At 46.6% G+C, this 19,573-nt stretch overlaps 1 protein-coding gene across 1 annotated transcript in view; it reads right to left on the reverse strand.

Moving 5' to 3' along the window:
* LOC125925789 (voltage-dependent R-type calcium channel subunit alpha-1E-like) overlaps positions 1-9,502 on the reverse strand; it is a 200,540-nt gene extending 191,038 nt beyond the window's left edge. Inside the window, exons 1-3 of the mRNA XM_049635045.1 lie at positions 9,410-9,502; positions 9,296-9,315; positions 8,393-8,575 (exon numbers count right to left, since the gene is read on the reverse strand). Coding sequence (XP_049491002.1) covers positions 8,393-8,575; positions 9,296-9,315; positions 9,410-9,502 — 296 coding nt within the window. The remainder of the gene's footprint in view (positions 1-8,392; positions 8,576-9,295; positions 9,316-9,409) is intronic.
* Between the last annotated feature and the right edge of the window lie 10,071 nt (positions 9,503-19,573).

The following is a 19,573-nucleotide window of genomic DNA, read 5'->3' on the forward strand; positions in this document are numbered from 1 at the left end:
TACAAGTTGCTTAGCCACCACCGGGTCTGTTTTTTTCTTCTGTGACAAACAGTAAATAAGGGAAAGCTGGATGAATTGAGCATCCTCGTAAACCTAAAGTTCAGTGATTAAGTCTTAGTGACCGTAGACTTGACTTTCCTTTATATGTTCTCTTTAAGACCAGTACACCCCCTTTTTCCTTTCAACATCTGCACTGCTCCACCTCACCCCTTCCTGTTGGCAACCACTCTGCACTCATCACATCTGCTATTTCCTGACTTCAGTGAAACATACATTAAACCGTGCTGTTGAATTTCACATTTCACACTGACGCATTTGTACTTAACTGTGGACTATATTTACAACATAGACACCAGTGCACAGATCTCTGCCCAAGTGAGGAGACATGTATCATCCACAAGATGGAAATGTAAACACTCCCTTTAATTCTCAACTCTACCTTGTAAATCTATAGAATGAACATTTATGCCATATCCATCTCTGCTTTGCAAACATGCCTCGGAATTTTCACCCCTGCCACCCTCTTCCACACACACTCATGCACATAACTAAGAGCGTTCGCATTTCAGTGCCTTGGTCTGACTTAGAAAGCAACTTGCCATAATTGTTTTCCTTACGCAACTCTAAGTGGATGTAAATCCAGAAAAATAGCCCAAAACCAATCTCCCTGTGGATTCTGAAGGCTCTTCTAGTCCCTTTCCCACCCCCTCCTTATTGACACGGAGGCCAATACAGGCCTCAGTTCTTTCCAGTTTGAGCTTCTGTCACTCAGTGGGGGAGGCAAGAAGCAGTCTTTCAGGAAAGAGAAACCGTGCCAATATCAGTGGTTTACTCCCAGAACAAAGTAGCTACTCAATAAATATCTGCTGAGTGAATCAATGATGGCTCTCAAGATAGAAAAAAGACAGAGTTCATACATGAGAACAAAATTACCCACCACCCCAGGAGGAATCCCAACTCAACTGCTTGTCAACTACCAACTGGGATTCTCATTCGGGGCCTCCCTGGAGGAACTGGGCTTGTCATCAGCGCAGAGCTGAGAAGAGCCCTCTAAGCTCCACTTTTTGCCTTCTGGCCCCCTCTGCCCCCAACCAAAACTCCTAATTCTAACTCCGGGGTTCCCACCATTCACCCATCTGGAGGAGAATGCATTAGAAAAACACACTAAGGTCCTGATGAAAGGAGGTGCGGCAAGCAGAGCTGTGTCCCCCCTGGTGCGGAGCTAGACGTGAAAACGGAGCCCGTGAGGAGGTGGAGGTCTTCGTGTGAGCAGCCACCAACTGCGCTGGGAGCAAGACGTGAGAAGCAGTTCAGCAGAGCACCCCGCCACCAGCATTAAAGCACCGGAGACCTCGGCCCCTTCTCCTGACTCGGCTCCTCCGAAGCCGAGCCCCGCACCTCACTCAGCCTGCTGCCCCATCTCCAGAATGATAAGCTCCAATGCCCCCTCCCTCCAGCCAGCCCTTGCTTGCTCCCCACCTCCCTGCTTCGCCCACTCAGAGCAGAGAGGATGAGTACAAGACAGGTCTGTAAAATCCTGCCAGGCTCACTGGCAGGAAGATGCTATATAAATACCAAGTGTTATCGTCCTATTACCACAGAGATTTAAATTGGGCTGGGGGCCCCGGGACTGCGTTCACAATACCTCCTCCACATTCGCAGCACCGGAGAGACAGTGCTCCAATGGGAAAACTGTGCTTTCCTCGATCTTTAGCTGCTCGGGAAACTCGTGTATTAGGGCGGCCTTCTCACAGAAACCCTCTAAAAATACTTATCAATGTATATTTAGCTCCAGATACCATCCTCCTGCCAACAGGCTTCAGGCTGAACCGCTGTGCGTGTGCCACTGGAAAGAAACTGGGGACATGCACTGACAGCCCCCAGCATTTCTTCTGCTGCATTTCCTCAGGCTTTTCTCTCCCCTGTTCCCTCTTCTTTTGTCTTTCCTCTCTCTGCTTGGTTATGCAAGTCCTCCCCAAACTACAGCTAAAGACTCGGCAAAGGCTCCCTTCCCCTCTTCATGCCCCTTCCTGGGAGTGGACTGAGTCCAGGAGAAAAAAAGACCTGTGCGGCATCCACAACAGAGCTAGAATGAGTCATCCCAGCCCTGCTCAAAGCCTTCAGCGGTTCCCCACTGCCCTCCGGCTAACGAACAAGCTCCAGAGCACGGCCGGCCCTGGCCCCTGCTGACCTTTGCGGGCTCAGCTCTCAGACTCTGCCAGCCAACTCCCCAGAGCTGTCATGCCTGCTCTCACTCTCTCACCTTCAAGGATTTGGACATGGTATTCTTTCCCCAGAAAAGAAAGCTCTTCTCTTTCCTCGTCTAAGCCCCACCTGCCCATCTTCAATCCCAATTTAAATGTGTCTTTCCCAAACCACCCCCCTGCAAGAGCTAGGGTGGGTGCCCTTCTTCTGGGTTTTCATGACATGTGGTTCCCAGTAGGGGATGCTCAACCCCATCCCACCCACACTCCGTACAGGGCCTGGCACATTGTGGGTACTCAGCCATGTCTCTTGAAGGAAGACAGTAGGGTAGGGACAGGTGATCACTCAGGTCCTGGAATGAGGGCCTTGGTAGAAAAAAGGAGAAAAGCCCCAGGCTCCGATACACCTGCCCATAATCCAGAGTCTGCACACATGTACTCACAGTTAAGGGAATAGTCATAACAGGTCATCTCCCACAGCAAGGCTGGCCACGCTGACGGCATGGCATATTCTGAGCAGTAACATACATACATACAAACGTGTGTGTGTGTGTGTGTGTGTGTGTGTGTGTGTTACAGTCTTTGGCATATAGCTTAACAAATGCCAGCTTTCTCTCTATAGCAAATGTCAGGTGATCCGATACTGCTGCTTCCTCCTTACCACCCCCCTATAGTCAGTTCTGGAAGGCTGTGTCTTCAATATTCAGCCCTGGCCCTGCCCCCACCCCCATCACCCAGGGAGCAATCCCCAGAAGGTAACCCTGAGAACCCTGTAAATAGGCCCAAGTGACTAAAATCCCCATACTTCTTAATAACCTACAGATTGAGTTCCCAGTTTTCTTTTCTCTAACAGAGTGATCAGAATGTGAGCAAGCTCGCAGGAGTCGAGAGAGAGAAAAAGAGAGAGAGAGAGACAGAGAGAGAGACAGAGAGAGAGAGAGAGAGATGCTGTAGACCTAGGGGAAGAACTGAGAATAGACAATCATTCCCTACTTTTAGTCCCAGGCTTCCCTCAGCACTCTCTTTTGTATCCCATAGGTGACAAGAGAATCTGAGATGAAGCCAGTGATTTGACTCAATTAGCATTTACTAAGTACCTACTACAATCCAGGCACTGGGGCGACAGACATGAACAGGGTTGAAAGGCAGTCCTCGCCTTCACTTCCCTGTTCTTAGCCAGGGTTTAGGAGCATCTTTGAGTGTTCCATCCCCTCTATAATTTGCCCATATTGCTGGTATTCTGATTTATTACAAAAACCAATATACAATAATGACTTCAAATAATTTAAAATCCTCCGGGTGGCCTAACAAATGTTTAGTAACAGCATGTCCCGAATTGTTACCAATACAAGAGATCCCAAGTTATGTAAGGTAATAGTTTGTTAAAGGAATGGCAAATTCCACTGTCTTTTAGAAGAAATGAGAATACATTAACTTTGGTGTTCCTTAGTTACAACATTTGCTTGCGTATTCAACAATACGAGTCTGTTTAATAAATGGATAAATGAATGAATGAATGAATGAACAAGGCAATTAATGAACTGATGATTCAGTTTTTGTACACTAAACCCACAGGAGTTAAGTAACATGCCTTCTTAACCACAGAGCTGGGGGTTTTATTACAAGCCCACAGAGAGAAGTCCTAGGATGGACAGATGGGACTCTGGTCCTCCTCAAGTCACATGTGAAGCCCTACCTCTGGGTCGGGGACATCTGCCAAATTATGCCCCTCTCTGCCCAGCCCACACTACTTCAGTGGAACTGAAGGAACATGCAATCATGCAGCTGTAGAACCACGGAGGCTGTGAGGTTGGGTGGTGGCTGATGGTGTGAGAAAACGAGTGCTGAAGAAGGAACGTGGTGTGAGAAGATGTGGGCTCAAGTCTTGGATCAAATACCTCCCAGTACATCACCTACCCTCTCTGAACCTCAGTTTCTCCATCTAAAATGAGGAGAACAAGATCTCATTTGGCGGACTGTGAGGATTAGACGAAGAATGCACATATATATACTTTCTAAACCATGAACTCTCTCAATTTACAGACCTAAGAATACAGAAGGTTAGAAGGTCAGAGGACAGGCAAAATGTAGTGGCTCAGGTCATCAGCTACCCATTCCTTGGCAAAGGTCAGTGACAGAAGGTCTTTCACTGACCCAGCTGTCTGACACCTCAGCACCCCCTTCCTTGCTCCCTCCCCTCTAGTCACACACTGAGAGCTGAGAAGTTGTGCAGCCTCAGCCTGAGGTGCTGTGTCATGCTCCAGCACTTGTCATCCCCCCTGTATACAGGAGGAGAATGAGAGGTGACACCTGGAGCTGAGGTGGGAAGCAGGAGCTGCCTTCAGGGACTACTACAGAAGCTGATGTCAAGAAGTGTGGAGAGGGAGCTGTGCCAGGCAAAGCACCGGCCTGGGTCAAAAGGCACAGTTCCAACTCCTGGATCTGCCATCGAGAAGCAGCTGATCTTACACTGAGCACTTACCCTGCATGCTAGACAATTCACATCTAAAGCCTGATCTGCCTGCCTCCCTGGGTTGGCATTATAACAACTGGTATTTATTGGTATTTCACTGCTTCTAAGACCCTAACAGTTGTAAGATGCCCCATGATTTCCTTCTTAGTGAAGAAAGAAAGAAAAATGCTGTCGATGAAACTATATGATGTCATTATCGTAAGAGATAGGCTGATGTTGAAGATGCTCCAGCTTGAGAAATGTGCATTGCAGAAGCCATGCAATGTGGTACATGAGGGCGCTGTGTGAGCATAAGACTAAATCTGATGATCAATCCCTGTGGGATAGAACCACAACCCTCAGCACCCTCAGCACAAATCTCAAGAGTGTCAAGCCCCTCCCATGGAGCACATTCACATGCCAATTAAAGGGAGAAGGAAATCAGTAGGTGTAGAAAGAAGATGGACAGTCTTATTGGTTCAGATGGACAGCAGTGGCCTTTTGGCAAAGTCTGAAGAGCCACTAAGAATGGGATATTGGAGGGCTGAGTAGGAAAGAACAAAGAGGACAAGTAACTTGGCTTAGAATTCACCACCTGTGCCCACTCATGTGCACCCCCACACATGCAGGAGAGGACACAGAGGTCCTTCCTGGCCATGTTACAACAGAAGGACCCCGCTGACTCCTACAGATCTGTTCCTCAGGCCACATGGCAACCCTAACGGGAAGGCAGTGCTTACAGCTTCCATCAGTCTCAGTCTTCTCTCCTCCTGTCAGAGTCCACTCCTCCTCCTTCCCACACATTCTCGCTCCCAGACCCCACACCAGAATGGTGGATTCTCCTTTAGAAGCACTTCAACCTGTCACAATGCCTCTTAAAATGTGACAGCCGAAAGATGTACATTGGAGCACTTCTAATAATTAATCACAATAGCCCAAACCAGAAAGCAATCTAGGTGTCAAATAATTGTAAAAACGGAGAAATGCACGTCTTCTATGTATATCCATTTAATAAATTGCTTTTTTACCAAAATATGGAGTAACATGTACTATGCCCATACTATGTTCAGAAAAGGCAGCAAAATTACAAACACTGAAAAGAAAGCTTCCTTAGCATTAAAAGGGTTGGAAGGAAACACCACAAAACAATAAGAACTTTTCTTAATCCGTGAACTGCTTTTTTCTTTTGACTTTCCAGTATTTTACCTATTTTCTTTAATGGACACTTAATAGCTTAAAATAAAAATAAACGGACTAGATGAGAAATTTCAAATGGCCTCTGAATATAAAATTCAGCAGGACCAAGAATTCACACAATCCTAACATATAATACACATGCGTAATAGTATTTTTCTTCCAGACAGAATCACATTTCTAAATGACTCAGATTCTCTTTTATACCTTTCACTATATAGTATGTATTACTTATTTTAGGGACATTAAAAATATCGCCAAGCTATTATCAAAAAGTCAAAAGATAACAAGCATTGCTGAAGATGTGGGAAAAAGGCAGCCCCTGTGCACTGCGAGTGGGAATACAAATTGGTACAGCCACGATAGAAAACAGTACAGAGGTTCCTCAAAAAATTAAAAATAGAAATACCATGAATGCAGCAATCCCACTTCTGAGTATATATCCAAAGGAAATAAAATCACTATCTTGAAGAGATACTTACACCCCCACATTCATTGCAGCATTATTCACAATAGCCAAGATATGACAACATCCTAAATGTCCACTGATGGATGAATGGATAAAGAAATACACACATGTGTGCGTGCGCGTGCGTGCACAGACACACACACACACGCGCGCGCACACACACACACACACGCACAATGGAATGTTATGTAGCCTCAAAAAAAAAAAAAAAGGAAGTAAGGAAACCCTGCCATTTGTAATGACATAGATAAACCTGGAGGGCATTATGCTAAGTGAAATAATTTAAGTACTAAAAAGAAAGATACATAGTGCATGATTTCACTTACATGTAGAGTCTTAAAGAAAAAATCAGACTCACAGTAACAGAGAAATGAATGGTGGTTACTAGGTATTGGGGGTGAGGGAGACATTGGTCAAAGAGTACAAACTGTCATCTATTGATGAGTAAGTCCTGGAGATCCAATGTGCATCATGGTGACTATAGTTGATAATAATGTATTATACACCTGAATCTGCTGAGAGAGTAGAACTCAAGTACTCTCAACACACACACAAATCAGGTAACTATGAGAGATGATGGAGATGTTAATTAGCCTGATTGTGGTAATCATTGTGCAATGTATATCAAAACATCACATTGCACACCTTAAATACACACAATTTTTGTCAATCATACCTCAATAAAGCTGAAAAAAATAAAACATAAAACACATTGCCCAGGTGTGCTGCATCGTCTATGACCATGCACTTCTGAAACACTATGTACAAATTATCTTTATACACTAAATCATACTTAAAATTCAGAAGTTTCTTTTAGAAGAGTAACCTTCAGAAAATCCTTTTGTAAGGCAACAGATGTTTTTAAACATCGTTGTCATTGTCTCTACCTATTTATCTGTTCCCTATATTGAGGGGTTGGCTGCTTATGAGCTCCATTCGAACATTCCAGTCCTTTACACCTTTGACTTTTTTCTCTTTCTCGTGCTCACAATTGGTGTGAAGGTTAAAAGTATAAGTGTTATGTCTATTCCACAAGACAATGAGTAGACGTGAACATTCTCAAGCTCTTGTTCTCCTCAGACTTTATTGACTTCCACTCCTCTGTTCTGTGGAAAATAATTTCCTCTTTGCTCCCCCTCCTTTTGGTCAATCATAATGGTGGCTCCTAGTGCCCCCCTCCTCACTTTTCTACTACATTCTCTTCTTTCCCACACAGATTTGAGCTACTGTCTGACAAGCATCTGGGTGTGGTGATTTCCACACCCCTTGCTGTCATACCCACACAGGACATGGGCACCCCCATCAGGCCTGGACCACTTCCCTTTCATACAGGAACCGAAAACCACCTGACACAAAGCCCAGTGAGACATACCTATTATCACCAGTCCTAAGGTCCATCACGTATGCTGCTGACGGTGCTGGACAGGCCCCAATAGAGGTATACTATACTCATTTTCAAAAAAACGATGTATCAAGTATTCAAATAAATCTACTGCCAATAAATACATGCTGCCTATGACAGTGCATGTGCAACAATTTAGTACTGCGTATCAAACATTTTAATGTGATTCAATTTTATACCTCCTCACGTTAATAAATCTGCAAATCATAAAAAATTCTGTTTTCAGGACACAAGTCTCAATTCTCAGTTAAGTAAATATCCTTGGGGTTCTTCTCCAATGTTCAAAGAAAAACTGCACTTTGGGCCCAGCTTTTGGGGGTGCCCCTCAGGCTATGGCAAGCTGCTTGCTTTAGTAAAAGACTCACTGGGATATATGTGTCCAGCACTAGCCAAGCACAGAATGGAAAACCGGAAGCAGTAGCAGCCATACCTTGGTTCTATAACCTCTGTAGAATACCACATGCATCTCCGCAGAGTACCCATACTCCCCTGCAGGTGGGTTACCTATGGTCTAGCCCCATGGGGAATCTTGTCCTTGAACTTTTTTCCTCTGTCCCTATTCCATGGGCTGCTGCCTTCCCACACTTGAGTTCCTTGCACCAGCCACTTCATGACAACATAGGTGCATCTTCACACCCAAAAAAAAAAAAAAAGACAGGAAGAAGACTCACCCACTGAGGACCACGATGAAATCCATGACATTCCAGCCATTGCGGAGGTACGAGCCCTTATGGAAGATGAACCCCAGGGCCACAATTTTGATACCAGCTTCAAAGCAAAAGATCCCAATGAAATATGGTTCTGTCTTCTCCTGTGGGATGAGGAGCAGAGGTGCCGGTAAGGCAGGGAATATACTTCATCAGATTCAGACAAAGGCACATCCTGGCCACCCCCTCCACTATGGCCAGTCCTGTCTCCTACAGGACGGCTGGACATCTGCCCTGGGCCAGCCCCATGTACAGGTGGGAAGGACTTAGGGAGTGCACAGGAGCAAGGGAAGGCTCAGGAAAGCCAGCTGCAGAAATGGATGGATGTAGGGGTAACACCAAGGCCAGGCTTCTTCCCAGGGGCATAACTGATGCTTCTAGCTTTGCCTTGAAGGGGGTGGCTTTTCCATCGCTGATCTTCACTTACATTGGAAGCTCAAGGGTTCTCATCTGCTAGTAATCAGGCTGGAGCCACTTATCCACACATTTGGAGTTTAAGCAATTAATTTGCCCTCTCTAGGGGGAATACATCAGACATATGAATCATTGCTTTAAGGTGAATATGGACATAAGATCTAGGAAGTTCACCACCGTGAACGCACATAGGCTTTGAGATCCCTCAGCTTCTCTTCTCTACCCTCCCTTCTCCCTCTCACTTCAAAAGTCCCTTAGAAAGGGGAGCGAACTGAATGGCCCTTGTGCCCCCCCTTCCATCTTGTCTGGCTTCCATGCAGTGTATACACAAGTGTTTGTGATGCCCTGAGAATTTCCTGGGAGCAGGAGTTATAAAGGTCAGTCCTCTCGTCCTTATACAGCCCAATGGGATCTGTCACGAGCTTGTCCCTCGGCAAAGAACAAACTCCTCACAGAACTGTAGGTTCACAGAACTGTAGGTGGGAGGGGGCCAGGAGATGAAGCAAAGGAGAAGAAACCAGGGAAGGGAAGGACAGGGGGAAAGACGAGAAGGAAGGAGGCACATACCAGTCTGCGGGACATTGGGGTCTTGTCATCCTCAGGAAGATGCTGTTCCAGGGCCAAGACAATGCAGTTGGCAATGATGGTGGCCAAAATCATGTACTCAAACGGCGTAGGAAAGGTGAAGTTAAGGAACAGATTCACCAAAGAGACAGGGATGCAGCCTCCAAGACGGCTGTGCACATAAATACACAAAATTCGTCAAAATCCATGTTATGTCTGCACAGTCTGCAAGATCTAGATCAGCAAACAGGCAGGCAAGGCAGTGGATGGTCCTTAGCATGGGAACCCATAACCATTTCTGACTGGGCTCTAAACACAAAGCATCTTGTCCAAGAAAAGGAAGAATGTAGCCAATAAATAATACAGTTAGACATACGGTTGATACTTCAGATACTTCGTGAATTCAATGACATATCTGGGAATTAAACAGGGCTGAAAATGGAAACAGAAAGAAGGGAAGAAGAAACACTGATGTTGTGGCAGGCTGTTCTTCCCAGGCTTCAAACCACCGCACTGTACGATGATGCTTCAGCAAGGATCCAGCTGTGGCTGTCCGTTGCTGCCTCTGGGCATCACGTCTGGGGTCTCCTCCTCTAGAACCTCTGCTCAACTGAGTGGAAGAGCCCTTGGAAGAAGAACAATTCTCTCCATGTGAGCTCTCTTCTATTTCAATATCCAATCCAGAAAAATATTTAATGGGGTCAGGAGAAGCTTGCCTTGTCCCACCTTATTTTCTCCTAAGTTTCTACATGGATAGCAAACAGAGACACACATCATGAGTCTGAATCCAGGACAGTGAAGTCAAGGCATCTAAAAACCAAAGTACAAATGAATGGCTAATGGATTCAGGCTTTTTTGTGTTCCATTTTTCTGAAGACCGATGAGGGGGCTCCCTGGGCCTCTCTGAAAGACAGGACTATGATTCAAGAGCCTGCATCCTGCCTATCCTGAAGAAAGGTTGTGTCACAAGCCCTGGGAGAGTTAGAAGGAGGACTGTTACCAGAGAGAGAGGGAATCACCAGTTTCCGGAGTCAAGTGATTCTAAACATTGGATTTCATTCCATAACTGTTGTTGTAACAAACACAAGTGAGCTGTTGCCACTGGTCTTACCAAGCAACCTATGCTCTGGCAGATTCTAGCATCCAGGCAGGAAAAAAGAGTAGATCTGGCCAAGTGGGGACAAGGCAAGGGACCATGCTCCTTATCTCCCCACATATCCAGGCCTCCGGTGTAGCATGTAGGGCCTTGACCTTCCCTAGGGAGTACAAGTCATAAACATGCCCCAGATGCGTCCTCATCCCTGCCATGATATGTTAGTGCCCATCAGTGGTAGGTAGACATTCAGGGTGTCTGTGAGGAAGGGCAGGGCACAGGGCACCTACAGGCAGAGGTGCGTGTGCTGTGCGAGGAGCTGTGAGCTGCCCTGGTGCAGGAATGGGAGGCTGCAGTTGGTGAGGCAGCCAGCTGCATCTGAGCCTCCAGACATTTTCATCATACTCAGCAGTGTCCAGGGCCTTCTCCTCCCCAAGACTATGCACCCCTGAGTCACCGCCCACTCTTCTGCAGCTGGCCATCCTTCCTTCCCACACACCCCCAGTTCATCCAAGACCCGTACTCTAGGGACAGCTCTGCTGGCTTTGGCTGCTCTGTGGCTCTGCCCCCAGATCTGAAAACTGGATGGGCTCAGAGGACCTCAGAGCCAGCACCCTGCCTCCCACATGCCACTGTGTCTGTTTAACCCTCCCAGTCAGAGGGAAATCTAACCTCAGGGATCCTCCCTCAGCACACCCAGCCATTCCTCCTCACGCAGTCTCTCTGGAAACCAAAGTAGGCCCCTGAGAGCTAAACATGCCAGCAGACACACTCCACAGATGCCCGGCTAGCGTGCATGCCCACTTTCTTGGGACAAGCCCCACCCACAACCTACCTAGGGCCCCAGTACCCACTGATCACAAAGGGGGTTCTCTTCACTCCCATCACGGGCTCTGGCCCAGAGCTCCAACCAAGTGTAGAGCGACCAGGGATCACACTGTCCAGAGACAGTGTGGGACCTGCTGTCCCATAAGCCCTCTGAAGAGGCTAGCTGGTCCTGGGCCACCCAAGATCCCCCAGAACCAAGTGGCAGAATGAAGATGGGAGTGCCAGGAAGTGGTTGCTGAGGCACCCAGGCCTTTTCCTGAGAACATGCCTACCAGTCACGGACACACGTCATGCCTACCAGTCACGACACACGTCAACAGAAGTTGAGGGCATTTAGGGCAGTGTTCCTAAAATGCAGCCCACGGGATACGAGCACTACAGGAACTTGCAATCACATCAATGAGGGAAAGCCGGAATTCAGGAAAGCGAGCAGGTGTCCTCCCAGCAGGACTTCCTGGAGCCTTTCGCACGACTGTACTATTGTAAACAGCGTGCACCGCCTCCCCCAAAGGGGGTGAGAATGGTACACAGCATTCCCTGACTCGCTCCACTGTATCATCCTTCTATCAGAACATCTCTCTTGGGAATGGTGTCGGAGGAACGTATTTGGGGAGCTCAGACACAAAGGGCATATCTCACTGCCGGTCCCCAGGTGTGAGGAGGAGGGCCGGTGCTCCGGCAGGAGTGACACTAGTGCCTCTGCCACCTCTCACCTCATCCTTGTTCCCAGCAAAACTGTTCACAAAGTGTGAGGCTCAGCTGCCCTTCACCATGGCCGGAAGTGCCCTGAGCAAGTTCACAAAAGCTGCCCAAAAGGTCCAAGGAGCCCAGCAAGTGACCTGGGAAGCAGGGCTGGGGACCACGATGCTCTCACTCAAGCGGCCCACATCAGGAGCTCTCCTCGGTCTGCTTGGGTTCGAGGATTGCTTTCTGGGATTCGGGCTTCTTCCCCTGAAAACCTTAAAGTGATAACCACAGACTTAAAAGTTCATGAGCTCATAGTTGCTGACTTGCAGGCACAACAGGTCATGGCGGCTATGTGCCTCTCTACCCCACAATACTCGCTTGGACTGTCGCAGCCCCTCTGTGGCCCCCACTCCTTGTTCCCTGCTTCCACACCTGTGTTTCTCTAGCCAGACCACCTAAGCATACAACTCCCTGCAAGGACCTTTAAGCTCACCTAGTCCAGAATGCCCAGTGGCAGATATAGGAGGCTTCTGAGAAACACAGGAAGGTGTGGCCATCATACCCCAGAACGCCCCAGGGTGTTTAGGACAGGAGAAAGGCTCTTGGCTCCAGGTGCTAAGGAACCAAACTTCCTGCGACTGGCCAGATATCTGGATGGCTGGGAATTCATGAGGTCTCAACTAATAGCACTGCCTAAAGCCCTGGAGGCTACAATCAAAGCAGGAAGGTTTGGTAATGCATTGCTTCTGAGAACACCCCACTGCCACACCCTCCCCCATCCAAATCCTCTGCCTAGAGTCTGATGTCTAAGGACGCATGCAGAGCAGCAATCCTTTGGCTTGAAATTTTGAAGGCCATCTGGGTGGCTCAGTCAGTTGAGCGTCTGACTTCGGCTCAGATCATGATCTCACAGTTCTAGGGTTCAAGCCCCACATTGGGCTCTGTGCTGCCAGTGCAGAGCCTGCTTTGGATTCTCTGTCTCCCTGTCTCTCTGCCCCTCCCTGACGTGTAGCTTACACACACGTTCTCTCTCTCTTAACAATAAACATTAAAAAAAATTTTTTAAAGAAAGAAATTTTGAAAACTATTTAAATGCATATATCCTCAGAAGTGATATCCCTTTGGGCGTTACAGATCATCTCAACCTCAGGCTGAATTCATGTTTGGGGCAATTAAGAATCTGAGGTGAGATTTTGCTGCAGAAGAGGGGAGACTATGGGAATCCTGTGTATCTGTGGACTACATGACAGAAAGGATGGTGACTGGGAAATTTGGGGAGAGAAGAACAGGAGAGAACATCCAGTTCCATCTGAGGCCCAGTCACTCTCCCTTCCAGCTCTTTCCTTTCCCCCCTTCTGTCCCCCTCTTTCTGAAGAAAGCATGAAGAATGGGCACCTATATCTTGGTGCTTTTGCCTCCACCTGCGATGGTCTTTCTCCTCTTTTCTGGTCATATGTCAAGAGCAAGCTAAAATATCACCTTGTTTGTGAAGGTCTGTCTCTGTGCCCCACTACTCCTTTACACTGTATGACTATCATCTCTCCTCATAGTTTCCTTCCCCCAGAAACTGCACCTTGAAAGCAAGGACGTGCTCTTGTTTACCTCTCCACGGGGCAGTGCTTACCAGAGCTCCTGGTACACAGTAGGAGCAGACTCCGTGTTAAACGCAGGCATGAATGAATGGGAGCCAGCCCCTAGAGCGGCAGCTCCATGGAGGAGCCATCACAGAGACTGCAGGGTAGTCACTCACTCTGGCTCAGGCCCGGGCTCCAGCTTACCCCCACCCTTGGGAGCTGACTCAGAGCTGCCGCTCCCATGGCTTCTCCTTTACCATCATAACTTCAAGCCAAATAAGCGTGGCTCTAAGGCTTGAGGCTCTGCTACATCTCCAAAGGGAAGAGCCTGGATGGCAAATAACAGCCCATAGGCCAAGGGAATGCACCTCAGGCTAGACAAAGACGTGACCGGGAAAGGTCAAAGGAAGCTCCATGTTGCCAAGGCCTCAAAGAACAAGGCCCTTCATGAGACAGTAATGGAAGTCGGTCCAGGACTCTTGATTCCTTCTGCCCAGGAACTCAGTGGCTCCCATTACATTCTGTGCTTGACACCAAACACATTTTGCAGAACAGTATCTCTCCCTGGTGTCAGCTATAGACAGAGATCCTGAATAAATGGAACTACCAGGGCAGTGAGGTGTGGGAGCCTTAGGGCAGGAGCTTTGCCTGTATTATTCACCTCTGGAACCCTGGTGTCCACCACATGGTAAGCACCCAATAACTGCTTTCTAATTAATTAATAAATTAATCAGTTGATTAGTGAATTGCACAGAGAAACCAGAGCCAGAGGTATCCTTGCAAAAGGTATCTCACACTTTCTCCACACCGTGTACCCACTTGAACTTTCTGTACTATATATTATGTATACACATTAACTATTCAAAAATAGAAAGCAGCATGCATAGAAGATCCCTTGAATGTAACAAGAGTTTTGAAAAAGAAGCAAAGAAAAAAATCTGTCATACTAGAATGATAATGAGCTTTCTTGGGGTACAAGGGGTATTTCCACTTTCTTCTTTACTCCTTTATGTACTGTCTTGAGGGCTATGAGTATGTATTAATTTAGAATTATAAAATCAATCAAAGCTATAGGTATTTTGAAAACAAAACAAAACAACACAAAAACACCATTCCAACCTGAGGGTCATGGAAATCAATGCAAGATTTCCGAGAGGATCTAATGAAGGAGGACAAAGGGACCGGATCCAATGAGGAAATGGCCATGGCAGTACCTTGAGCCCTGCCAAGATACCTCCTATCCCTTACCTGTCTCACTATCTGCTCACTATGGGCCTCATTTCATCATCTTCTCTGGCAATCTCCCCAAACACCCCTTCACTCTGAGCCCCTTAATGAGGACCTGTGCCATTCCATCTCTCCCTTTCCCGTCTAGCAGCTTCAAGACAATCATTAGGGAAATGATAAAAATAGGTTTGCTTATTGATTTATCTCCTTTACCCAACGTTCCTTCCTTCCAACGGTTGACTTGTTTCCTTAGCAACACAGCTAATTTGAGCAGCGCTACTTGGCCTGCACACCTACCATTTGTTCATTTCCTTCCTGAAGGCACAGAAAGCCAGGGCAAGGAAGAGGGCTGCCCTATAGGCCACAGTTGTGGTGCTGGCCCTGCTCATCAACAGAGCCCTGGGGACCTGGCCTGGGAGATGAGCCACCTTCTGCCCAGAGCAGCAGAGCTTCCCCTGTCAGCCCCTCTCAGGGGTAGGTCTATAGACTGGGAGGGCCTTGTAGACAAGACTGGGAGAGACTTAGGCTCAAGGAGCACACCTGGGGAATCCCAGGGGAAACATGCATCTCCACTACCATCAGGATGCTGACCCTAGATCTCCTCCACTCTCAGCTGTGTCCTCTCAGAGCTATGGCATCAAAGCACACTAAGGAGACTGAATATACTCAGAGAGGCTGAGAGGCCACCAGGGACAGACTGCTGTGCTCTCTCCCCAACTCCAGGCCTAATGAAGATTGCACTTTTGTGGGGAGCAGTCTGTGGCCACTCATGCACTTCCTGTAAACTCCTGGGAGAGTCTAGAATAGCCCACAGACTCAGAGAAGGCTGGTCTCAGCCTCCTTTACCCATTTCCACCTCTCACCCCAGGCCCAGAACACTCTCCCTGAAAGATCTATTTCTTTTCCCTCCCTCCCATCCCCGCTGCCTATTTTTTGGAGGTATAATTCTAAGAAATGAAAGAGTCTCATAAGATGACCTGGGCCATTCTAAACAAGTTGGATGTTGACTCAAAGACAGTCATAGGGAAGGGTTACTGCCTAGTCTGTGAGTCCCTCAAGAACTACACCAAAGAGACATTTTAAACATGAACAATAATGAAATGCAGCTATCCAAGGCTTTCCCACTACTTTCTTTCTATGACCAAAATCAGAATCTTCCTTGAGACCTACAATGCAATGGAGAAACGTAGCTTGGTAATAGGAAACCAGAGCCAGGGTTCCCACTGTAAAATCTGCCCCAACATGGTACTCACAGCAGGGAAAATCACCACCATCTATTCCCAAGGAACCAAACATGAAATACAAAAGGATCAAAGTCTAAAACCATCCATGAATATAAAATCCTTTGAAAACCATAAGGTGCTACACAAATGCACAGTCATTTTTATTATCCTACTAAATCACTCTTTAAGCATCTGCTGTGGTTCTAAAGCTTTGGGATAAGCAACTGTTAGTGGTCACAGCCTCCGGGAGTGGGCTGGCTGGCTGCAGCCAGGAGCTGACACTGAAGAGACCAACTGCAATAAAGGATTAAAAAAAATATATATATGGTAATGGGCCTCCGGGAAGAGAGCAAAGACATTTGGCCCAGAACCTCCTGGGAATATGGAAAGCACATCCAAACACCAGTCCCCAGAGCAGGATTTATGAAGCTGATGGCTCTGATGCAATCTCTCCCAGTGATTAGAAGGGGCATTAATCACACCCAAGGCCAGCGCTAAGAACAGGAGGGATTGAACCATCACAGAAGTTCGGCTCCAGCTCCTACAGACCCTGATGGAAATACAGTGAGATCATGCTGGTGAGATCACATCCCCCTTGCCTGGGCTGCTAAGAACGATACATCTGTCCTGGAGGGACCAGTAATACTGAAGAGACAGATTTCATGTCTCAAACCCAGACATGGCTAGAGCCACCATAATTATTTCCACAGAGGGTGTCTGCACCCCTCATATTCTTCAGCCCTTCTAGAGGCTGATATTCTCATAGGAATATGCCATGCATACAGGTCTTCAACCTTTCAGATTGAAAAGAAAATTAAATCCCACCCTGTTAAAACAGGCCTGAGGCCATCTCCCTTTGTGGAAGGATGCCTCACTTTTTGTCCAGATCATGGTAGGAAGTAGGAGCGAGTGTGAGACAAAAAGATGGAGATCCAAGAGGGCCTCCTGAGGCCTCTCAGCAAGCTTTCTCCACCATACCTCTTCCCACGCAGGGGAAAGGCCAGGTTAAGAGGTAAGCTGAAGTCCAAGGAACCTGGCTCGGAGGCTAATGTGCTCCTGGCTCGGCTCCTTCCAGACTTACTTGCACTTGCTCCTGTGGCTGACCTAGCAGGACAGTGTAGCCCAAAAACCAATCCAGAAAAGGAAATAGGCAGAGGGATTGTATTCCTTGGGGTTCTGACGGCTATAGATGAATTTTTCAATTTTTAATCATCTAAACTTATCAATGTATAAACCACCCTCATCTATGGAGGAAGTCACACCTTCAATTCCATTTCCATCTCTTTTCTCAGTTCTTAATTTTAGGTTTCCCTTCCTGGGCTGATCAATAGAGGGCAGACCACGCACTGCCACCAAAGGGCAGGAGAGCTAACCCCCCTGGGCTTCTTCATGTGACAGTTAGCAGTGCACAGGGTGCAAATTTGGAAAATCACACTGTATTCCCTCCTCCTTTCCTACCCCCATGTCAGGAGAAATGCACTGTTAACAAACAGAAAAATGAGGTGGAAGGCTCTGTGTACTTCATGTCATCCCATTTCATTATCTCATTGCTTTCCTTATTGCAGTTTTTCTCACCACCCAACTTTGTCTTAAAAAAAAAAAAAAAAAAGATCAGATTGAAAAACCAAACCCCTTTTCTTTTTTTAAAACAAAACAAAACAAAAATGTATCATGTGACTTCCAGCCTTAACATCAGTTTTTTAACTTTGGTTTCCATGGTGGTGGGATGCAACCTGCCATCACCATGACAACAGCTGCTTCTGTTCAAATTCACCATCTGACAGGCAGTCCTGAACATACATACACACCTCTCCCATTCTCGATCTCTCTCTCTCTCTCTCTCTCTCTCTCTCTCTGTCAAGAACATGGAGATGCCATTACACCTACTCTGAAAGACTTAAATCCTAATGAATGAAAGACAAAGAAAGCAATGTTGACAACACAGCAAAGAGGCAGAGACCCCCTCTCCCAAAAGGCTCTCTCTTGCTGGCACAGTCCCACTGCTCTCTTATGGAGAGGGTCAGAGGACTCAGTTACTCAACAAAAAAGATCCCTAGCACTAACCTTTCAATGTTGGCTGTGAAGGAAGCCACATTCAACCTTCCATTGCTTTTAGACCAAAGAATTCTCATCTGACTCCTGTATCCCTGCCTCTATACATAATGAGTGAAAAGAAGTTCACATTATTGCTAATTTGGTTAACCAATACTGAGCTCTGTTCCAGACTCATCTGGGCCCCAATTCCAAGAGAATGGGGAGTGGAATTTCTGAGGAATTAAGACAGCACCCGCTTTCCTCCCCTTTTGCCTCAGTTTCAGTCAGGTGGATATATCTTAACAATTCACTTTTTATGTATCTGACTGAATCCTGGACTCAAAATGCTGTCATTCAACACAGTTTTGGTGATTAGGGGACAGATGATTGAATGCTACAGAAAAGGGAAGAAAGAAAAGGGGAGTATTAAAAGCCTCTGGAAGAAAACAAAACAGCAGTGGGAAGATTACCTGTTTCAGAAACCAAAATCTGTGTTTTGATGACACTCTGACACATTCGAGCCCATCAAGAGTTCTGGCAGCAGTGTGCATCAAGGGGAGAAGAATGTGGGCTGCAGCCAGGAACCACACCCAAGACTGTACCCTCCTTCACATCTACACTTGCTTCATGGGGTGATAGGCAGTACTTGAATGTATAAAGAAAATGAAAAGTCTTTTATGAAAGGGTCCAAAGATCATCTGTGAGAGAACACTTGTTTTTCTTTGAAAACCCAGCAACTGTACCCCAGAGTTCAAAGACACACACTGAGCCTCCAAATCATATGAGAAAATGTTAAAGGTACTAAGGGTATACAGCTTGGGAGAGGAAGACTTGAGAGAGACGTCATAGCTGTTTTCAAATATCCGAAGGGCTGACTTATAATGGGGACTTAAACATTGTGTAAATTATTCCAGAAGGTAAGACTAAGGCCAAAGGGTAGAATACCCATTCAAAGGCAGATCTCAGGGAATACAGAGAAGCAACATCACTTTTCCACATATGAATAGACTGTTTCGTTAAGTAGTAAACTGAATGTTATACTAATAAATGTTTAACAACCAGTCTCTCTAAGTATAGCATTTGCCAATTTCTAGTATAAATATTCTCTCCATAACTAATTTCAAGCTACCAATTTGACATCAATGCACACGGAGGTACAAAGATACAATAAACACCCAAGAGTTGGGGTTGGGGCCGGCCAGTTTGAATACATCATTCACTGTTAAGTTCTATGACTCTGGGAGACCATCAAGGCTATTGAGAAGGAGGTTCCTGTATTTGATAGTAGTCAAGCTGGATCAACCCTTGTTGCTAACAAGGGGTTAACAAATGGGTAGGAAGCAAGGTCAATGGTCTTCAGTTACTTGCTCAAGGGCCTCCTGGGTCAGATGACTCACTCTGTCCATGAGCTTCAACTTGCCCAATTAGCTAGTCCTGCATTCATGAAGTTTGGAAAATCACCCTTATCACAGAAGGCTGGTACCTATGCAGCTGGATGTGT

Source organism: Panthera uncia, chromosome F1, assembly GCF_023721935.1.
Source record: "Panthera uncia isolate 11264 chromosome F1, Puncia_PCG_1.0, whole genome shotgun sequence".
Taxonomy (NCBI): Eukaryota; Metazoa; Chordata; class Mammalia; order Carnivora; family Felidae; genus Panthera; species Panthera uncia.